This window comes from Nestor notabilis, unplaced genomic scaffold, assembly GCF_000696875.1.
Source record: "Nestor notabilis isolate BGI_N333 unplaced genomic scaffold, ASM69687v1 scaffold10425, whole genome shotgun sequence".
NCBI lineage: Eukaryota > Metazoa > Chordata > Aves > Psittaciformes > Psittacidae > Nestor > Nestor notabilis.
In genome coordinates, this window is record NW_009928844.1 from 566 (window position 1) to 18,465 (window position 17,900).

The 17,900-nt window shown below is 37.8% G+C and overlaps 1 protein-coding gene across 1 annotated transcript in view; it reads left to right on the forward strand.

The window, feature by feature from the left end:
* Nucleotides 1–823: 823 nt before the first annotated feature.
* TRIM37 (tripartite motif containing 37) overlaps nt 824–17,900 on the forward strand; it is a 26,168-nt gene continuing 9,091 nt past the window's right edge. The window contains exons 1-16 of the mRNA XM_010014709.1: nt 824–892; nt 2,236–2,276; nt 3,305–3,421; nt 4,483–4,570; nt 5,392–5,514; nt 6,595–6,718; nt 8,365–8,432; nt 10,044–10,168; nt 11,512–11,562; nt 11,999–12,080; nt 13,558–13,634; nt 14,119–14,298; nt 15,031–15,145; nt 15,365–15,577; nt 15,982–16,118; nt 16,810–16,907. Of these exons, the coding sequence (XP_010013011.1) occupies nt 824–892; nt 2,236–2,276; nt 3,305–3,421; nt 4,483–4,570; nt 5,392–5,514; nt 6,595–6,718; nt 8,365–8,432; nt 10,044–10,168; nt 11,512–11,562; nt 11,999–12,080; nt 13,558–13,634; nt 14,119–14,298; nt 15,031–15,145; nt 15,365–15,577; nt 15,982–16,118; nt 16,810–16,907 (1,708 nt within the window). The remainder of the gene's footprint in view (nt 893–2,235; nt 2,277–3,304; nt 3,422–4,482; nt 4,571–5,391; nt 5,515–6,594; nt 6,719–8,364; nt 8,433–10,043; nt 10,169–11,511; nt 11,563–11,998; nt 12,081–13,557; nt 13,635–14,118; nt 14,299–15,030; nt 15,146–15,364; nt 15,578–15,981; nt 16,119–16,809; nt 16,908–17,900) is intronic.

Here is a 17,900-nt window from a genome sequence, read left to right on the forward strand (position 1 = left end):
AGTTCTGTAGTTAAAGCCAGAAGGAGTCTTAACTCCTGTACAATACAGAATGTAAAACTTCTTACTAGTGCAAAATCTTATCAATACGGAAAGCAAGCATAGCTTGGTATTTTAAAATACCTTTCTCATTTTGGAAATGGAAAGAGCTGAGGTGGTGTGTTCTAGAACAAAATGCTTCACTCTTCAAATGGGTATAGTAAAAAATAATATGTCAAATTATACTTTTATTGCCAGAGAATTATTAAATGGGGTGAGAGAGTGTAGATATTGTGGAGCTAGTGCTGATGGTAGACCTTGAAAAATGTAAGCCTTATAAAAGTAAAAAAAGAAAAGCCCCATACAGTTCAACCCGTCTCATTAGCATTCTGTATAACACATACATGCACTTACCACGCTTTTTAATTAGTTTAGTGCCAGTACATTGAAACTCGTGCTCAGAATCTGCAGGTGCAACAGTTTCTTCAGGCATCTGTTCAAAGCCATGTGAACGCAAGCAGGAATAATATCTAGGCTTCAGAAAGGCCCACGTCAAAAAAGATGAGCCAAACAAAGAAACCATTCTTGAAGAAAAGTGTTACAAAATGTGTGCTAAGAGCTGGTGTAGTGTAGGAGGAAGTGGTGGGGAGAGCCACTGTGTTTGACATAGTGTTTTGACTCCAAGATGTGCTATTGGTAGCTGTTTGGAGTGGGACTGCGTGTACGAAACCTGGCACTCTGCCTGGAAGATAAATGCAACTCTGATATGCTTGAAGTATATGGCTTAACAGTAGTGCTAATCTACCCTCTGCAGAGCATTGCTGAAGTATTCCGATGTTTTATTTGTATGGAGAAATTGCGTGATGCACGCCTGTGTCCTCATTGCTCCAAGCTGTGCTGTTTCAGTTGTATTCGGGTGAGTTTCCTCATTATAGTTTATTCTTGCAAATGTATGGACTTAAAACTTACTGATCTTATGAACACATTCTTGCTTCTTTCTTGTCCCTTTCCCTGGCACTCCAAGGACTCCTTTTTCCTGCCCTGGGCTCTTCAGTTTCCCTTTCAGGATCCTTTACAACTCCTTGAGGAAAAATGAGGCATGCTGTGCATTGCATTCAGCAGTGCTAATTATAGGGACTATCTGGATAATTGCTTTAAGAAGCAGACATACAGTGATCCCATCTGTGGCATCTTTTCGGAGTCAGTGATGCCTGTGTGGAAGACACAAAATTGGGACAGGAATGAAATGCTGACTTGGCATCTCTCAGTATGGAGCACTGGAAGGTCATAACATCACCTCTCGTCACCTTGGAGATGTTTTAGAATACTTACCGAACTAGTATAGTGTAAGCAGATACAGGCTAAATCTTTCTTAAGTGAGCCTGGTATAGCAGGCTGAAGCAGCATCTGAATCCCAATTCATTTATTAAGTCCTGGTTGCCAGTGTATAACACTTCAGTTCGAAGTCTGGAAGCTGTTGGTGCAGTGGGAGAGAGTTCAGCTGAGTTTTTCAGTCCTCTGGTAGTATTTCCAGAAACTGGAACAGACAATCATTTGCTTTGAAAGCTCTGACAAGAACTACAGGTGATGGATTCATGTTACACATTAAGAATGTTAGCAACACATTCTTGCTGGGTGGTGAGAGATTATTCATGAGAATCTTTAAATGTAGTAGTGAGCTGACAAATATAAGCCCATTAACTGCTGTGATTTTACACTTGCAAGTTGTAGTGGGCAGGTGAAGTTCCTTCCTCAGCTGCTTGTCTTTGGAGTTTTCTGGCAGAGAAGGATTCAAAGGGTCCTTGTGGATTTGATCCTTCGTCCACAGGTATCTAATATGTGTATAAATAGCCCAAGAGGAAGAAATAAGTTACCTCAAAGACTGTAATTTAGACTGAAAAATAGGCTTGTATCTTTTGCTTTCTTTTGTTGAAACACGCTCTGCGGTCTGTGACTATGGGAGTCTGCCCCACAAGTGTGGTTTCTAAAGAAATACTTGGTACCTCGAAATTCTCTGTATATTTTTAACTAAGATGCCTTTGACGTTTAAAGAAAAGTGGTTCCTTTGTTACTAAGATACCTCTGGGACTAAGTTGTCGAACAGCTAAATTATAAATCTTAAAAGGGGGGGTGGAGGGGGCAATATAGAAAGACTGTAAGAAGAAGAGGAGACTCCCAATTAATGATAGAATGTATTTGCTTGCAGTTCTTTTGTTTACAGCCAGTTCTTTAACAATGTTTTTCCTTTTTCCTTCATAGCGTTGGCTGACTGAACAAAGAGCTCAGTGTCCTCACTGTAGGTAAGGTATTCTTAGTATCAGAAATAAATTACCATGAACTGGGTGTACTGTCCTGTTATGATCAATCTTCTTTTCAGTGTAGGTTGCACTAAATTTGTAAGCTTGATTTATTTTTTTTTTTTTTTAAGGGCTCTCTGCTGTTACTATAAAAACTTACCCTCGTATAATATTTTCTGTAAAATATGTTCGAGTTTTGCGACAAGCTAAGCAAGATCTTTATTCTTCTTCTGTCACGCTGCTGTTTTCAGTGCATGTAATTGGTGTAATAAGAGTAACTAGATGGTGTTTCCCCTTAGAACTCTTTATATTCTTCTCACAAGAGTTGAGACCAGAAACTTCAGTTTTCAGACTGAAATGTCTGCGTTTTATCTTTTACACCTGTAATTTGTCTGACTTCCCTTGTGTGTTGCGGATTTGGCTGAGAGGTAGCTACAGCGTGGTGTTTGTTTGGTTTGGGTTTTTTTTAATGCAAGCCCTGGCCTCTGTTAGCACTTCTAGTTCTGGGTACTTAGCAATTCTAGCTTGTGATAGACCAAAAATTGGAAGGTAGCATATTCTTTTCCCCTAAGGAAAGGAAAGTATTTAAACCCAACTAACTGACCATTTCTACGGAACTTCTTAAATATTGAGCTTCTAAAGTGTTTGATCACTAGCTCTAAAGTGCTTGTAAGGAGGTAAATATATCTTAATTTCACAACAGGGATAGTTAAAGCATTGAACTGGGGATAGCAGAATAATGAGAGAAATTGAAGAAGCACTGAGAAACAAAATTATTTTCCCAGCATTATCCAGGAGTCTCAAAAAATCTGGAAATAGTTCTTGGGTTCCCCAATTTGACTTCAAACATTACTTTGGTTTTTGGTTGGATTCCACCCCCCCCCTCGCAAAATAACTAGTACAGCTTCTGCTTTTTTGCCCATGAGTTTTTCCAATAGTGTAGAATCAATGAACTGAATTAAGTCAATGATGCTTCTCTTCTGGCTCCTGGAGCCGAGTTCTTGCTCTAACTCTAGCAATGCTTCTTGCAGAGCCCCGCTGCAGCTACGAGAGCTTGTAAACTGTCGTTGGGCAGAAGAAGTCACACAGCAGCTTGATACACTTCAACTCTGCAATCTCACAAAGCATGAAGAAAATGAGAAAGACAAGTAAATAGAGCGTTCTTCACATAAAGCATATTGCAGTTTGCTTATATAAGCAGGCTTTTAGTTTCCCAGATTCTGAGGAGCTGAACAAACTGATAACTTCTACTTAAAAGCTGAATTGTGCTCATTGTCTGACTAAAAGTTGGAGTTCATTTCTGTCATACTTAATGGAATAAGAAAAACTTCAGTGTCTTTGCCTAGAAAACTACTAGTTTGGCTCAATACAGTTAAAATGAGAGATACAGGAAACATGAAGGGTGGTAATATTTCTTAAGGCTCCTAGCCCTTCTTAGAGACCATACAGCTGAAATAAAAGTTTCCTCTCAGTGGCTTGTTCATTTTGCAGTCCCATTAAGACTGTGGGTGCTCATTTGGTATCTCAGCACATAAAAGCAGACAAGCTGTTCTGAGAAGGTGTCTTCTAGTCCTGTGTGAGAATGTAATTGATAAGCCCAGCAAAGAAAATACATAAACTCTCACAGAAAGCACTACTATTACTACATCTGTCACGTGACTGCAGTTTTCTCTCCTTCCCTGTCTTTGGAGCCTCTTGTATTTTCTGATACATTCTCTTCATAGGAGCAACTCAGAACTTTCTCAGCTGGCTTTTCTCCTGGTTTTATCCCATTAGCAGTCCTGTTACGTATTTTAAGATACGTTCTGGAGATTTGAAGGAGAAAAGTGTGAGAAGAAGCATTGATAAATGGACAGGGACCAATTGTGTGTTCTGTGCCTGCCTCCTCCTCAAGTTCCTGAATCCTAATGGAGGGGAAAGGGAGAGGCCTGTATTTAAGGTCTGTCCCGATCTGTGCTCAGTCTGTTGATCGATGCTGTTTCTGAAATGTTAAGAAATGACAAAAATCGATTTGTCCAAATAGCTTGTGAGCCATTGCTCTGTGGTTACTTTAGGTAGCATATATTCAGGACTTTAATAATGGGATTGATTCATTGATGGTATTTTTACTCTCAGTATTGGATAGCAAACCAGGTGAAAATGTTAAATTAAATTTGCAGAAAATTCATAGCTATTTTCTGTTGATAATACGCGTGTTTTTTTGTTTAAGGTGTGAAAATCATCATGAAAAACTTAGTGTTTTCTGCTGGACCTGTAAGAAGTGTATCTGCCACCAGTGTGCACTTTGGGGAGGAATGGTGAGAAAATGCTTGCTTACGTGTGCATGGTGTGCTGCAGTAAGAGACTGCAAGTGTTCTGTTTGACAGCAGTTTGAAGAAATAGAAATGCTGTGAAACTGTTGTAATGGCTGTTGAACTGCCATGCAAATATTGCAATGGTATGTGTATTTATAATATAATATGAACATCAGGTTTGAAGAGCTGTCTGCTGTTTATAATTAGCAAACTGAATTTTTGCTGAAATGAGGTCAGAATTACCTTCCTTGTTATACACCTCATGATGTGTTGCATGAGAGGGTGGTGAGAACTTTATGAGCAAAGGTAGAAGTCTTTCTCAGAAAATACAGATAACTCTTAAATTACTTAAATGTTTTGGCCTGTAATCCTGAGGATCTTGAAAGCTCTATTAGCACCGTTCTTTCATTTCAGTTGTGTATTTGAAGGAGAGACTGCTGTCATTGTTTGGAATATAAGTGGTTTAAAAGTGTGCTGCCTTTGTTTGGGAAGGGCGTTTTAGTAATAATAATAAAAATAAAATAATCCTTCTGTTGTTATTTGATTGATTAGAGAACTGCACAGTGAATGAACCAGTTTATCTTTGAGGGCCTCTTGAGACTCCTGACAGGAAGCTTTGATGCTATGAAAGCCAAATTCATGACTTCTTACAAAGGGAAGCAAAAGGCAGACTTCCTACATACAATCTGCTTTGGAACTTTTCCAAAATGAGTGATACACAGAAGGTGTTTTTTTCCCCCTCTCTTTCAGTAATTTAATAGGAGTGGAATGAAGTTAAAATGAGATGCTCTATTCTCTACCTCCTTCCTCTCTTTTTCTAACAGCATGGAGGACATACTTTTAAGCCACTGGCAGAAATCTACGAGCAACATGTCACGAAAGTCAATGAAGAAGTGGTAAAGCTGAGGAGGAGACTCATGGAATTGATCAGTTTGGTTCAAGAAGTGGTAAGAAACTGATCCAAGATAATGTTAAGTTTTCCTGTAGTACACCATTGTCAACAGATAACTGTAAACTGGGGCATGGAAATAATACACCATTTCATAGGCTCCTGGTGGTGTCAGCGCCTGTTCAGAAGCTGTTGCTTTTGGTAGAACTCATTTTCCTTTCTTCAGGAGAATAAACTGTATTTGAGCTTACAGGATGGGCTGTAAAGCAGCTCATCAGTTAGAGATTTGGAGTTTGTGTACCTCTTTTTTCTTCCACATAGGGGTAAATGTGTTAGATATCCAAATATTGACATGTTCAGCTTTGGCAGTTTTTAGTGGGAATCCCAGCAATTCATTTCTTGTATTCTAGGGAGGATTATTTTTGTGTCTGCTGAATGCTGGTACATTTATCATGTAGTCTTTGCACAAGAAAGTTGGTTTGTTGGTTTTTTAAACAAGTCTCAGTAGGGGTTTTGTGACTGTTACATCACCATGTAGGCTGCTTGTAAGTATTTGTAGAATCATAGAATGGTTAGGGTTGGAAAGGACCTTAAGGTCATCTAGTTCCAACCCCCAAATGTTTATAGAGGATTGTTGCTTTCACCTTCCAGGGTGAAGGACATAATTTTTATCAAATTATTCTTGTTACCAAGAAGGTGACTTTTTTCTTTGTCGATCATATTACAGAAGAGAAGATGGCAGTTTACTTAGAAATTTTGATACTAAAGAATTCCCATATGACAAATCCATATGCAATGAGAAAATGTTGCTCATCTTTACTGTTAACCTTTGGACACCCACCAGAGGGCACGCTTATGTATTCCATAAAAGTCAAAGGATATTTTCGGGAACAGCCTGTAATACAACTCATCTAAACCCACATTCCTATTTTCTTATTCGAAATAAGTGAACTCCAGTAAGACCTGGATTCTTTTCTTTTATATTTTTATTTTTTTTTTTTTTCCTCAGAGAGAAATAGGGCTGGAGGGGACTGTAGGAAAGCCCGGGAAAGAAAGGAGCCAACATGTAAAAGAGTGAAACATGCAGAAGTGTGAAGGTTTTGATTTTGTGCATGTTTTTTCCTGAACTCTGGTTTAGGAGAGGAATGTGGATGCAGTGCGTAGCGCGAAGGATGAACGAGTTCGGGAAATCAGGAATGCAGTGGAGATGATGATTGCCCGGTTAGACACTCAGCTAAAGAATAAGCTTATAACATTGATGGGTAGGTATTTATGCATAGGAACAATATATTAATTATGTGTAAATCTATTAATAAACTTTCTTGCCCTGGAAGTATGACTCCTTACACACATTATGGTGTTTAAGCAAGTTAAGCACTGTTAGAAGATTTCTACCTGCAGCAAAGCTTTTAATTAATCATGTAGTTACTGTGATACAGTTCTAAGTTGTTAGATGTAACCTGGTTAGATCTGTTGGAAACTCCTGTATAATAACTTGGAGAACATTTCTGTCTAATTGGAAGATGTTTAGTTCCTTTCACCTGGAGTGTTTATACACCATCATTTCTGTTAGCCAAGATGTCTGTCTTTGTGCTTTGACATCTTTTTAATATATATGCTCCTTTTAATGTAATTTTAAAAAATGAGAAATCTGTATGAGCTGTCTGGTGAGCAGCACTTCAGTCCATACATACAGGCAGCCTTGTCTGCGAATGAAGAACATGGTGTCTGGAATTAGAGCTGCTAGTCTGGTTCCTGACACTTTTGCTAACTGGGGACCGGTCACTTTAGCTCTATTTCCGTAGAGAGGTGAGAAGTTGGGTGATGCATTACTAAAAATGAAGTGTAGCTTTCAGTGAGAAGGACTGACTGTTTCACAGTTGGCTATAACTGTGCTTGCTTTACTCAGCTAATTTTGCATCTGTGCTTTGATTATTCTGCATGGGCTTTCCTTTCCATAATGCATTGATATGAGCACATAGTAAAGGTGACATCTTTCTTTAGACACTCTTGAAATGTTACGCTTATGACCTTAGTTTTGTAAGGTACACAACAAATAGATTAAAGTACACAGAGAAAAGATCTTTGACTTGTATCTATGTACTTGTCTTGGAAATAAAAGTAAGGCAGTAAAATAGCTGTGCTGAAAATGTATTTCTGATGCTTGAAATCTTCCCATACAGGCAGACATGCCTCCCATCTCCCTGTAACCCATCCAAAGAAAACCTGGAATGTTGATTGTTGGAAAATGTTCTTAGCTTTGATAATGCTTGTGTTTATTCTCTTAGTTCATTTTCATTAGAAACAATATAATAAATAGATGTTAGCTATGTTTCAAGTACGTTTTCAAATACATGTCAATACTTTAAAATGTTTCCTTTAAGTGAAATCCAGGATTCATACTTACTTTGTGCCTCTGTTGAATACAGTAATCGGTCACAAGATTTGTGTTAGTGTGTACTGGTTAAAGATCAGTCTTAAAGCTGTGGTAGGGTATCATAATTATTTGTATGTTCAGGTTAACATTTTGTTCATGTAACACCTTTTTTCTAACAGCTGCCAAACTCTTCAGGTGTGTAATGTGTGATGGAAGTGAAGTCAAACCTGTCTATTTTAATTTTATGTCCAAAAAAGCACCCTAGAACAACAAACTTGCCATTTCTGGGACACAGAATGATTCATTACTGGCTTAAGCTCAAGTGAGTTCTTTACTACAGCTCTAATTAAAAATGTAGGCTTACTTTTAAAATGCTTTCTCAATCAACCTTTGTATATTTAGATATCCATTACCTTAGTAGGTTCTGGATGAGCTTCCAGGTGAAGAAAAAAGAAAAAGCTTAGTTTCTTAAAATCCAGTGAGTTGTGGGGTGGTTTTTTTCTTTAAACATGTCATCTTCTCATTAAACAGGTCAAAAGACATCACTTACTCAAGAAACTGAACTTCTGGAATCCCTGCTTCAAGAAGTAGAACATCAGGTGATTATGAAAAGAGCTGAAATGTTGCATTACACAGATCCCTCCTCAGTCAGATCCCTCCTCAGTCAGCCTTTCTTATTTGATTTATTTTAAAACTATTAATTGATGTATATTTTTTGAGGGTATCTTTTCATTGAAGTGGTCTTAGGTCACACAATTTCTTCTTAAAAACAAGTGGCTTGAAAAACTAGTGCAGGGATTAGTAGCAGTATCCTAGAAAACTACACAGTTATACGTTTGTTGAAGGTAACATTGCAAATCCTCTCTGTCATAGTTTGAACTTGAAGCATGTAGGTGGTGTGGGTAGATTCTGTTAGTTCTGCTGCTGTCAACTGCATATGAACAGTGGTGGCTATAAATTAAGAATAAACAAAAATGTTTTGTTTCTCTTCTTTTGAGGAAAACTGAACTGGTTCTAGCTGTTTATTTCTGTCCACCTGTCTTTCTAAGAAGATGTTTTATCTATTTATTTACTTTTATTTATATACATAATATATGTATTTTTCTTGTCTGTTTGTTGAGAGCTCTCTGTGAAATTACATAGATTGCATCCCAAATGAGGATGTTCTAAAACCTGCACAGCAGTGTGTATGCAGCTCTGCAGATCAGCTTCTCTTTTTCAGAAAAAAGCCACATTAAAATAATAATAAATCAGTGCTAGTGAAACATGACCTCTCCTCCCTCCAAATAGGACAAGCTTATTAACTAAAAACAAATGTGAGAACATGCAAACATGTGGCATGTTTCTGTATAGGTCTCTACTGCTTACTTAAAGTCTAGGTCTTTGTCAAGAAGGGCTTTGAATTTCATGTTCTTTTTTTGTGAAAGTGATAGAATTATTTGAAGAACTCATAGCAACAATGTGACTTTTAAAAATGTACATATTAGTCTCACTTAAGCCAGACAAAGTTTGAAATGTAAATCTGATATGTTTTTCCAATATTTAAAGTATAATTAAGAAGTGGAGTATATTTGTCTCTTGTAGTAAAGAGGTTTAGAAAATCCAGTACTAGTTGTTCAAGGAACATTAGAACATTAGAAAGGAATAACTAAAACCTAAAAGAACCATTTAATAAGGAGCTTTTATGGCTGTGTTGTGATGCATTTGACAAATTATCCTCATGTCTAATTAAGTGTCATTTATAGATTGATCTACTTTTTATTGCCTAAACACAGTAATAGATGTGACTTAATATTAATCAGACATCTTCTATATAAATTAGTTCAACCTAAGTGAAGTACATGGTAGTTGCTGTAACTTTCATTGTAGAGTTTTGAAGTCTTAAGCATTCGGAACTTCACAAATTGGTTTCACAGGCTTTGGAGTGAGACAGAATATCCATTTCAATTTCCTAACAGAAATTGTAGAACACACAACCATTGGCTATTGTAGGCAAATTCTTCATCTTAGGAGTTGACAAGTTTTAAGGGAAATAAAACCCAAACAAATGAAAAACCCCAAACAACCCAGAACCTTCCAAGCTTCATTTTACATTGCACTGTGGGTAATTTTTCTGAAGATGTAACAGATGTGCTATTTATTTTTTAAAACAAAAGTGGTCAAAACTTACTTTTTCTACTAATGTTTTTCATTCTTGTTTTTTCCCATAGTTACGGTCGTGCAGTAAAAGTGAGTTGATATCCAAAAGTTCAGAGATCCTGATGATGTTCCAGCAGGTTCATCGGAAGCCTATGGCCTCATTTGTCACCACTCCTGTCCCCCCAGACTTCACAAGGTCAGCAAATCCTTTGTTTAAACTTGCAAGTCATCTTACAAAGGTTTGGTTTGCTTGTTAAAAAATGTTTAGAGTAAAGTAGAGGAGAGTATCTCTTTCATTTTGCTGTACCCCACTGTATGGAGGAGGACATTCCACTAATCTGGGAGGTAGATGTATTCTTGTGTATGTCAGCCTTTTGTAAAGCTATGACAGGAGAGTGCCACTGTATTTTAACAGGTGGATTTGAGAGAGTAGATGGTAGGTGGCTGGTAGAGAGGTTGCCTGATACCCACCCTCTCAGCAGTATGAGCTGTGGCAGTGGTATTCTGGGGAGTAATGTGATTTTGTCCGTTCCTGTGTTAAACTTAGTATCTCTGACTGAATTTGGGTCCAGGCTTATACACTGAAAATTTTAAACTGTTTAATTACTCCCCGTAGTAACCTGTGCTGCAAGTAGGCTTTTCTGTTCTGGTAGGGCTTATTTTATGTCTGTAGTCCCTGCTGGGGAGTCAGGACAGTGGGTTCCAGCTGACAATTTCTTTTCTCTTTTACACTTAGTTTACTCATTTGTCCTATTTCTTTTATTACTGGTTCCCTGGGTATATAATTGCAAGGCTCTCATGAAATGCCTGTGCATGTCACCTTAATTCAGAATATATAGCCAAAACCACTTCATAGCACAATTCTTCATAAAGAGAGTGCCGCTGGTGCTGGATTCTGGGGAATTCTATTGAGAGTTTAGGCTAGCTGGCTGAAGTGTCTCAAAAAAATTGATAGTAGGAGAAGCCTTGAAAGAATTCTTCAAATAATTGTGTTCTCTAGCAAAAATTGGTTCAGCTTGCTTTTAAAGGCAATCTCAAAACTTTTTCCTGATGTGTTTTCTGAAAAGAATAATTAAATGACTCTCTAAGGGGAGTTCAAATCTTACTGCTGTTGGAAAATGAACATTTAGGTATCTCTTGCTCTGAAAAACAAATCATTTGAGCCTAGTGCTTTCAGCCATGCAGTAGTTTCATCCTTTCTAGGAACTATCAAGGAGTCTTATGTTAAAAATTCACCATATTAAGAGATTATTAGCCACCACATATAAAAGGGCAAATCCCTTTAAATACTTCTGGTTGCTCTTCCCTTCATTACATTAAATATTTGTTTTATAGTGAGCTATCACATGGAGAGGTGGTGGAGAGAAGGCTTATAAATGGAATTTTCGGAAGTACTGAAATAACCCAGTATAGTCCTAGTGAATTTCAGTGGCTCTGGTGACCTAATTAATTTTAAATGCTTCTGGAAATTCCGAAAGTTGGGATTTTTAATGTCATGTTACTCAACTTTAATGTATTTACGTCTTTCCTTCCCATTAGTGAATTGGTTCCAGCCTATGACTCAACTACATTTGTCTTGGAAAACTTCAGGTAAGAATGTATTTTAAATTGCTGTGAATATTGGGAAGCTTTTTCTGTTTCTTTGTACATGAGTAGTAGTCTTCAAAACACAGAATCGTCTCTGCAGAAAACTGTCAGATATGAACTAAGCTATAGGAATTCAATCAAAAATCTCACTTACCAGGTGAAAAATTAACTCTGGCTAAACTGTTAGCTAAAAAGATTTTCCATAGCAAAGGCAAACTACTTATTTTTCCCTTTTTAAAAAAAGATTGGATAATTATATAAGGACACATATATTTGTAGGGACACTTAACATTCTGCACAGGTCTTGTGCTGCTTCATGCTCTGTGCAGCAAGAAGGACGGTTCTGGTGGGTAAGAGTGCAAGTGTGAGTGCAGTTTGCTCTTTTATGGAGGGTTTTGCTTTGTCCCAATAGCAAATGTTTTTTCTCTTTTCTCAATAGTACGTTGCGTCAGCGAGCAGATCCTGTTTACAGTCCACCTCTGCAAGTGTCAGGACTTTGCTGGAGATTAAAAGTTTATCCAGTGAGTTATGCTTTCAATTTGAGTCGTTATTCCACCCAAAAAACTTCACCAGCATTCGTGTGCTTCTCCTGTAAGGAAACATCAGTTAGTTTCTTCTCATGTTGTGTATGAAAAGAACATAATAAGGTTGTAGAGTTGATCACCAGCCACCGGAGTATTCCTGCTCCGTGTCCAGATGTGCAGCACGAACGTTCTCAGTGTAGTTAATCTGGTTAATTTAAAAGCAATTAAAAATAGGTCTTGCTAATATGCCATAGGAACTGTAATAGAGATTTTTACTATTTTTGTCTGAGTGGTTTTTGTAGATATTTCTTGCAGAACTGAAGTATAGAATAACTTAAAGTATTTATGTTTAAGAATAACACTTATTTGGGAAGTTGGGAAGAGGACGAGGTATTAGTCGAAGGGGGATCTGTTTTACTGTGCATCCAGTTCTCAGATGCTGAGAATACATGTTAAAATGTGTGTATTGTACTAATGTCCTTCCAGTGGGCTGAATAGTCAAGATTTCTGAAGCAGCATCTTTGTCAGTGTTGGAATGTTAACCCAGAAGGTGGGATCATTTTGCAGTCCAATAGCCTGGTCAGTGCTTCCAGGAAGCTCTGGCTGCTACTGCAGCTGTGTTTGGAGAAGTATTCAGTTGTGGAGTACAGGTTGGTTTGTTAGTGGTTGACATGTCATCTTCAGAGAGCTGATTAATCTGCTAAGCCCACGTTTGCACAGAGTTGTATTCCTGTGGTGCAGAGGTGGACCCCTGTGTAAGTTTTCAGAGTATTGTAAATTCAGGACCGACTACATAAGGTGTGCTGTCAGAAGGCATGAAAATTTATTTTTCAAATGGTAAGTTAAAGTGTTTCTTCAACCTAGAGGATTCCAGTTGAGCCATTCTTCATCCTTGATGAAGGTGAGTGTGATGGAGGCTTTGCCGTGTTTTTTCTTGTTTTCTAGTGATTCTAATATTGTTTCTCAGTTAACTAACCTAACTTTTTCACATTGCATGTTTTTTGTAAAGAAATGGCTCTTATTTCAAATACTAAGTAGCTTTGAAATGCAGCTGTATGGAAAATATTTCAGAACTAATGTTTAACTTGAGCTGGTTTCACATGGAAAATTTGAGAATTGGAATATAATAAACTTCTAGGTAGATCTTATGAGCTTTTTTCTGCTTTTTCTATATGTTAAATAAATTATCTGTTCAGTCTTCCACTTATTTGAATCCTTAAAGTGTTAATAGAGTAATTAAAGCTCTGTTTTGAGATTTGTATCCGAGATGCAAACGCCTTGTTGGTTCACGTTAGAGTTCCAGGTCACAGAAGATTAAAATCAAAACTGTAGTATACAAAATAAAGTGCTGTTGCAAATCCTCTACTGACTGAAGCTGCTTTCTCAACTTCAAGGGTATGTCAAGGTGTTTTGTTTTTCTGGTTTTTGCTTTCTTATTTTAATCAATTTATCTCTCATTTTGATTTATTTCAAGGATGGAAATGGTGTTGTACGGGGCTACTACCTGTCTGTGTTCTTGGAGCTGTCTGCTGGATTGCCAGAGACATCCAAGTAAGTAAACCTCTAGTAAGAGCAGCTGGCTTGATTTATTTATTTATTTATTTTCAATTGACAAAGCGTCTGGAGAGGTTTGCAAAGAATGACCTCAAGTTCTATAGTGTTGCTGGGACTGATGCAGAGTCCTCTTAAAAAGAACAGCAGGACTTCTGTTGTCCAGAAGCTTTGAATCATACCCAAAGATAGTAAGTTGTTACTTCGTGGCTTTCTCAAGATAAAAAGCAGGTTGTCAAAACAACAGAGAAAAGCATCTGTTTCCTAGTATTCAACCCTAGAGCTGGTTTACCATTCTCCCTATTATTACTTTTCTCCCCTACTCAACTGTTTATATAAGAGTTCAGTAAAATTACCAGACCAAACCACTTCTTCATCTGAGCCTGTGAGCCTCCCGGGAAGCATGCTTCTGTTGGACTTGATGCGTCCAGCAGTTCCAGTGTCTTTATTTTGGTTTTAATACCTGTGATTTTCCCCTGTGTAGGTATGAGTACCGTGTAGAAATGGTTCACCAGTCCACTAACGATCCCACCAAAAACATAATTCGAGAGTTTGCCTCTGATTTTGAAGTTGGAGAATGCTGGGGTTACAACAGATTCTTTCGTTTAGACTTGCTAGCCAATGAAGGCTATTTAAACAGGCAAAATGACACTGTGATCCTAAGGTAAGGAAGGCAACTTAGTGGGGCTCTTTACTGCTATCATTTCACAATGTATCACACCTGCAGCTGAAATAGGAAATAATTAAGTACTTGAATTTAAAATAATTGTGGCATGTTTTGCCATAAATGGATTTGAGTGTCGTAAGCTTTAAAGAGAATATGCTGAAGGGAGTTGTAGAAACTATAAGCATATCTTTTTCTTTGAGAAGTAGCTAAGCTTGACACTAATAAGCCTGGGTTAGGGATCTGTAGCTAATTGATTTAAAGGAAAAGGGTGTTTTCTCCCCCTCTTCAGAAACAGTTATAGTGAGAATAGGAGAACTTTGGGAATAAAGGGAATCTGTAATATAAGAGAACTAATGCTGTCAATGGGAGTTGCAGTGTTAAGACAAAATATAGATGCTTTATCCAGCTACTTCAAGTACTCTCTGTACAGTCCTACTCTTGCTTCTGTTAAATGCTTTGTAGTGTGTTAATGTTGTTAGTGTTGGTTTGTGAAGATAAACGCCTCTTGTATAACTGCTTCTCCTTCAAAATACTTCCTGTTGCCATTCACTGCGTTCAGGATACTGAGTATAGAAGGATGTTGTATGTTGTCAAGTTTATTTTATCACTGTATTTCAGGTTGTATAATTTTATGCAGGGCTTTTCGGATTTTGAGGGGGAAACAAAAAACAAACCAAAACAAAGAAGAAAAAAGTCCTTAAAAAACCCTTTCCAAATGTTCCTTTGAAGGTTCCAGGTGCGCTCGCCAACCTTCTTCCAGAAGTGCAGAGATCAACACTGGTACATTGCTCAGTTAGAAGCTGCTCAGACAAGTTATATCCAACAAATAAATAACCTTAAAGAAGTAAGTGGGATCTATACTACTGTAAAAATCACCTTTTACTGACCAATAATTGCCTGGTTTAGGTTTCAGTGTTCACGTTTGACAGTTGTGTTTATTTGGGTTGCTATTAGTAATTTGATATTGGATGCTATTAAAATAGTATATATGCAAGTCAACAGACTTGATTTGATGATGATGCTCCATTGTTACCTTCTAATGTGTATCCTTCTAAAATTTCAGAGGCTTGCAATTGAACTTTCCCGGACCCAGAAATCACGAGGCATTTCACCTCCAGATACTCATCTTAGTCCCCAGAATGACGATTGTCCAGAATCGAGATCAAAGAAATCTGGACAAAGCACTGAAGCACTACTTGAGAATGTTGCTGCTCCAGGATTAGTGCGAGATAGCAAGGAAGAGGAGGAAGAGAAGATCCAGCGTGAAGACTTTAATGTAGGAATTGTCTTTTCCCTGCTTCTTCATTTATGTGTAGCTTTTTGTGATAGGGTAGCAGTAGAAACATAGGTGAACTTCTGAATTGTTTATTAGATCTATTATCCTCCATATGGAATTAGGAGACAACACACTGGAGAGCTAGCAGCGAGAGATGACCTAAGAGATTCCAAAGCAGAGCTAATAGATCCCACCACAAAAAATTTTCCAAGTTTCAGTTTCGCAGCTGAAAAATCAACTCCCCCATTTGTTACCGGCTTTTACTGTGCTTCGAGACCCTCCTAATTCCTGTGTGATAGTTTGATGCTCTGGGGAGAGAGTTTGTGTTGGTAGCTTTTGATGAATCCATCAGAATGCAACTGAAATGTTTCTTTTTATAAAGACTTGTTCCATTTTTCTGGTAGCATGAGCTCTCTGATGGTGACTTGGATATAGATCTTGCTGGAGAAGATGAAGTGAATCACCTTGATGGCAGCAGCTCTTCAGCTAGTTCAACAGCAACTAGTAACACTGAAGAAAATGATATCGATGAAGAGACTATGTAAGTAACTTTAAATGCCTTTCAGATCACCACCTTGTCTGACAGGTTAATCCTAATTCCAATGGAAACTGATTGATTTGCTGTAGCACAGGGCGTGGGTAGATTCCAGTGTGATGTGAAGGGTGTTTCTTATTCTGGAAACAGCAAGAACTGGTAGAGTTAACATTAAACGTTGAGTTTTCGGTCAGTTTGTTACTATCTTTCTGATCTCTTAATTTTTTTTTTTTAGTGTTGTATTCTGTCTGACAAGTGATAGTCTGTGAAGGTTCTTTCCCAAAACACTATTAAGAAATCTGTTTCTTCACTGTAACGAGAGAGAGGTTTGGTATTAGGAAGTGTTGTAGTAGTAGGAGAGTGATAATGAGGACAGTTAAACTAGAGAATTTAAGGTTCTTAGCTGAGACGATGTCAGATCCTAGAATCTTCATTAAAACAGGAGAATGTGTTGTAACACATACAAATATAGAAGTTTGCAGGATCAGATTTTACAGTCTAGATATGTATGGCACTTTTGGACTCTTCGTTAGCGAGTCAGTTAACACCCTTTGTTTTTTATTCAGTTTGTGTAGCTTTGGATGCAGAAAATACTATTTACAGTGTTTTATGTTTTCAAGGTATGTGCCATAATGTCTAAGAAGAGCTGAAAAAAGCTAATAATTATGTTTTTTTTTCCACCCAATCATCTCCTAAGGTCTGGAGAAAATGATGTGGAATACAGCAGTAATATGGAGTTGGAAGAAGGAGATCTCATGGAGGATGCAGCGGCTGCTGCTACTCCTGGAGCATCAGGTATGAAAAACAGCCTTCAGAATTCCCATATATGCAAAATGCTGCTGGATTCCTCCTCTGTTCTTGGAAGTGACGCCAAACTGCGTGTTCTGCAGGCATGTCTATTTTTGGAAATGCTGCATCATGTGGTTCGTACTGATTATTGCAGTGTAGCAGAAATGTTTCATTGGTTCAATAGAGAAGGGGGGAGAAATCTTCTGAATGTGCTTGTTTAAAAAATTATGCATAAGTTTGGAGGGAGGCTTTTCTGCCTCTTGAAACCTCTTCCATTCCGATAAGAAGTAGACTGACAAACAGTGCTGATGCCTGTGTGGCCTCTCAGTGCATGACATGTTCACTGGGGTTTTAGTGCACTGTAAAACCTGAAGGACATGGAGGAAATGAAGTGAAGAATCCTTACAAGTCAAGCAGAAATACATTTTAAATGCAAAAATGAAAAAGTGCTCTAACATTACTTGAAGCCTTGAGATGATTATATCCCAAATAGGGTTGATAAGATTCTGAAAGAAATTCGTGTATATGGAATGTTTGTTTATAGCAAAGATACTAGAAGTGGTATTCACTGGCAGTGGTTTTTGTGCTGCTGTGGGAGTGTTTGAAAGACACAGTTCCTTAATTGTCCTACTTTTAGCTGCTGTTTCAAAGCTACTTGAAAATTTCTTGTGAGCTAGGAAGCTGAGGGACATGCGTGTTACCTTCTGAAAGGATGGCTGTTAGAGCAGGAGCACAGTGGCTGTAGAAACAGCATTCATTTAGGAGCTTTTAATAAGTAATTTTTTAACAGCATTCGTGAAACCTGACACAGTCTCTTCACTTGAGCTTCTTGCATTTACCTTCTTGTGCTGTTTTCCAGTCTGAGTGGAAGTACTGTCACCTGTCAGCAGAACAAACGCTCTTTGTGTTGATTTGTTTGCCAATTTATTTATTGAGAGTTACATAAAAGGTATGCAGTGGACAGGGAATAATGTGTCACCTGTGTCCTGTGTATGCACC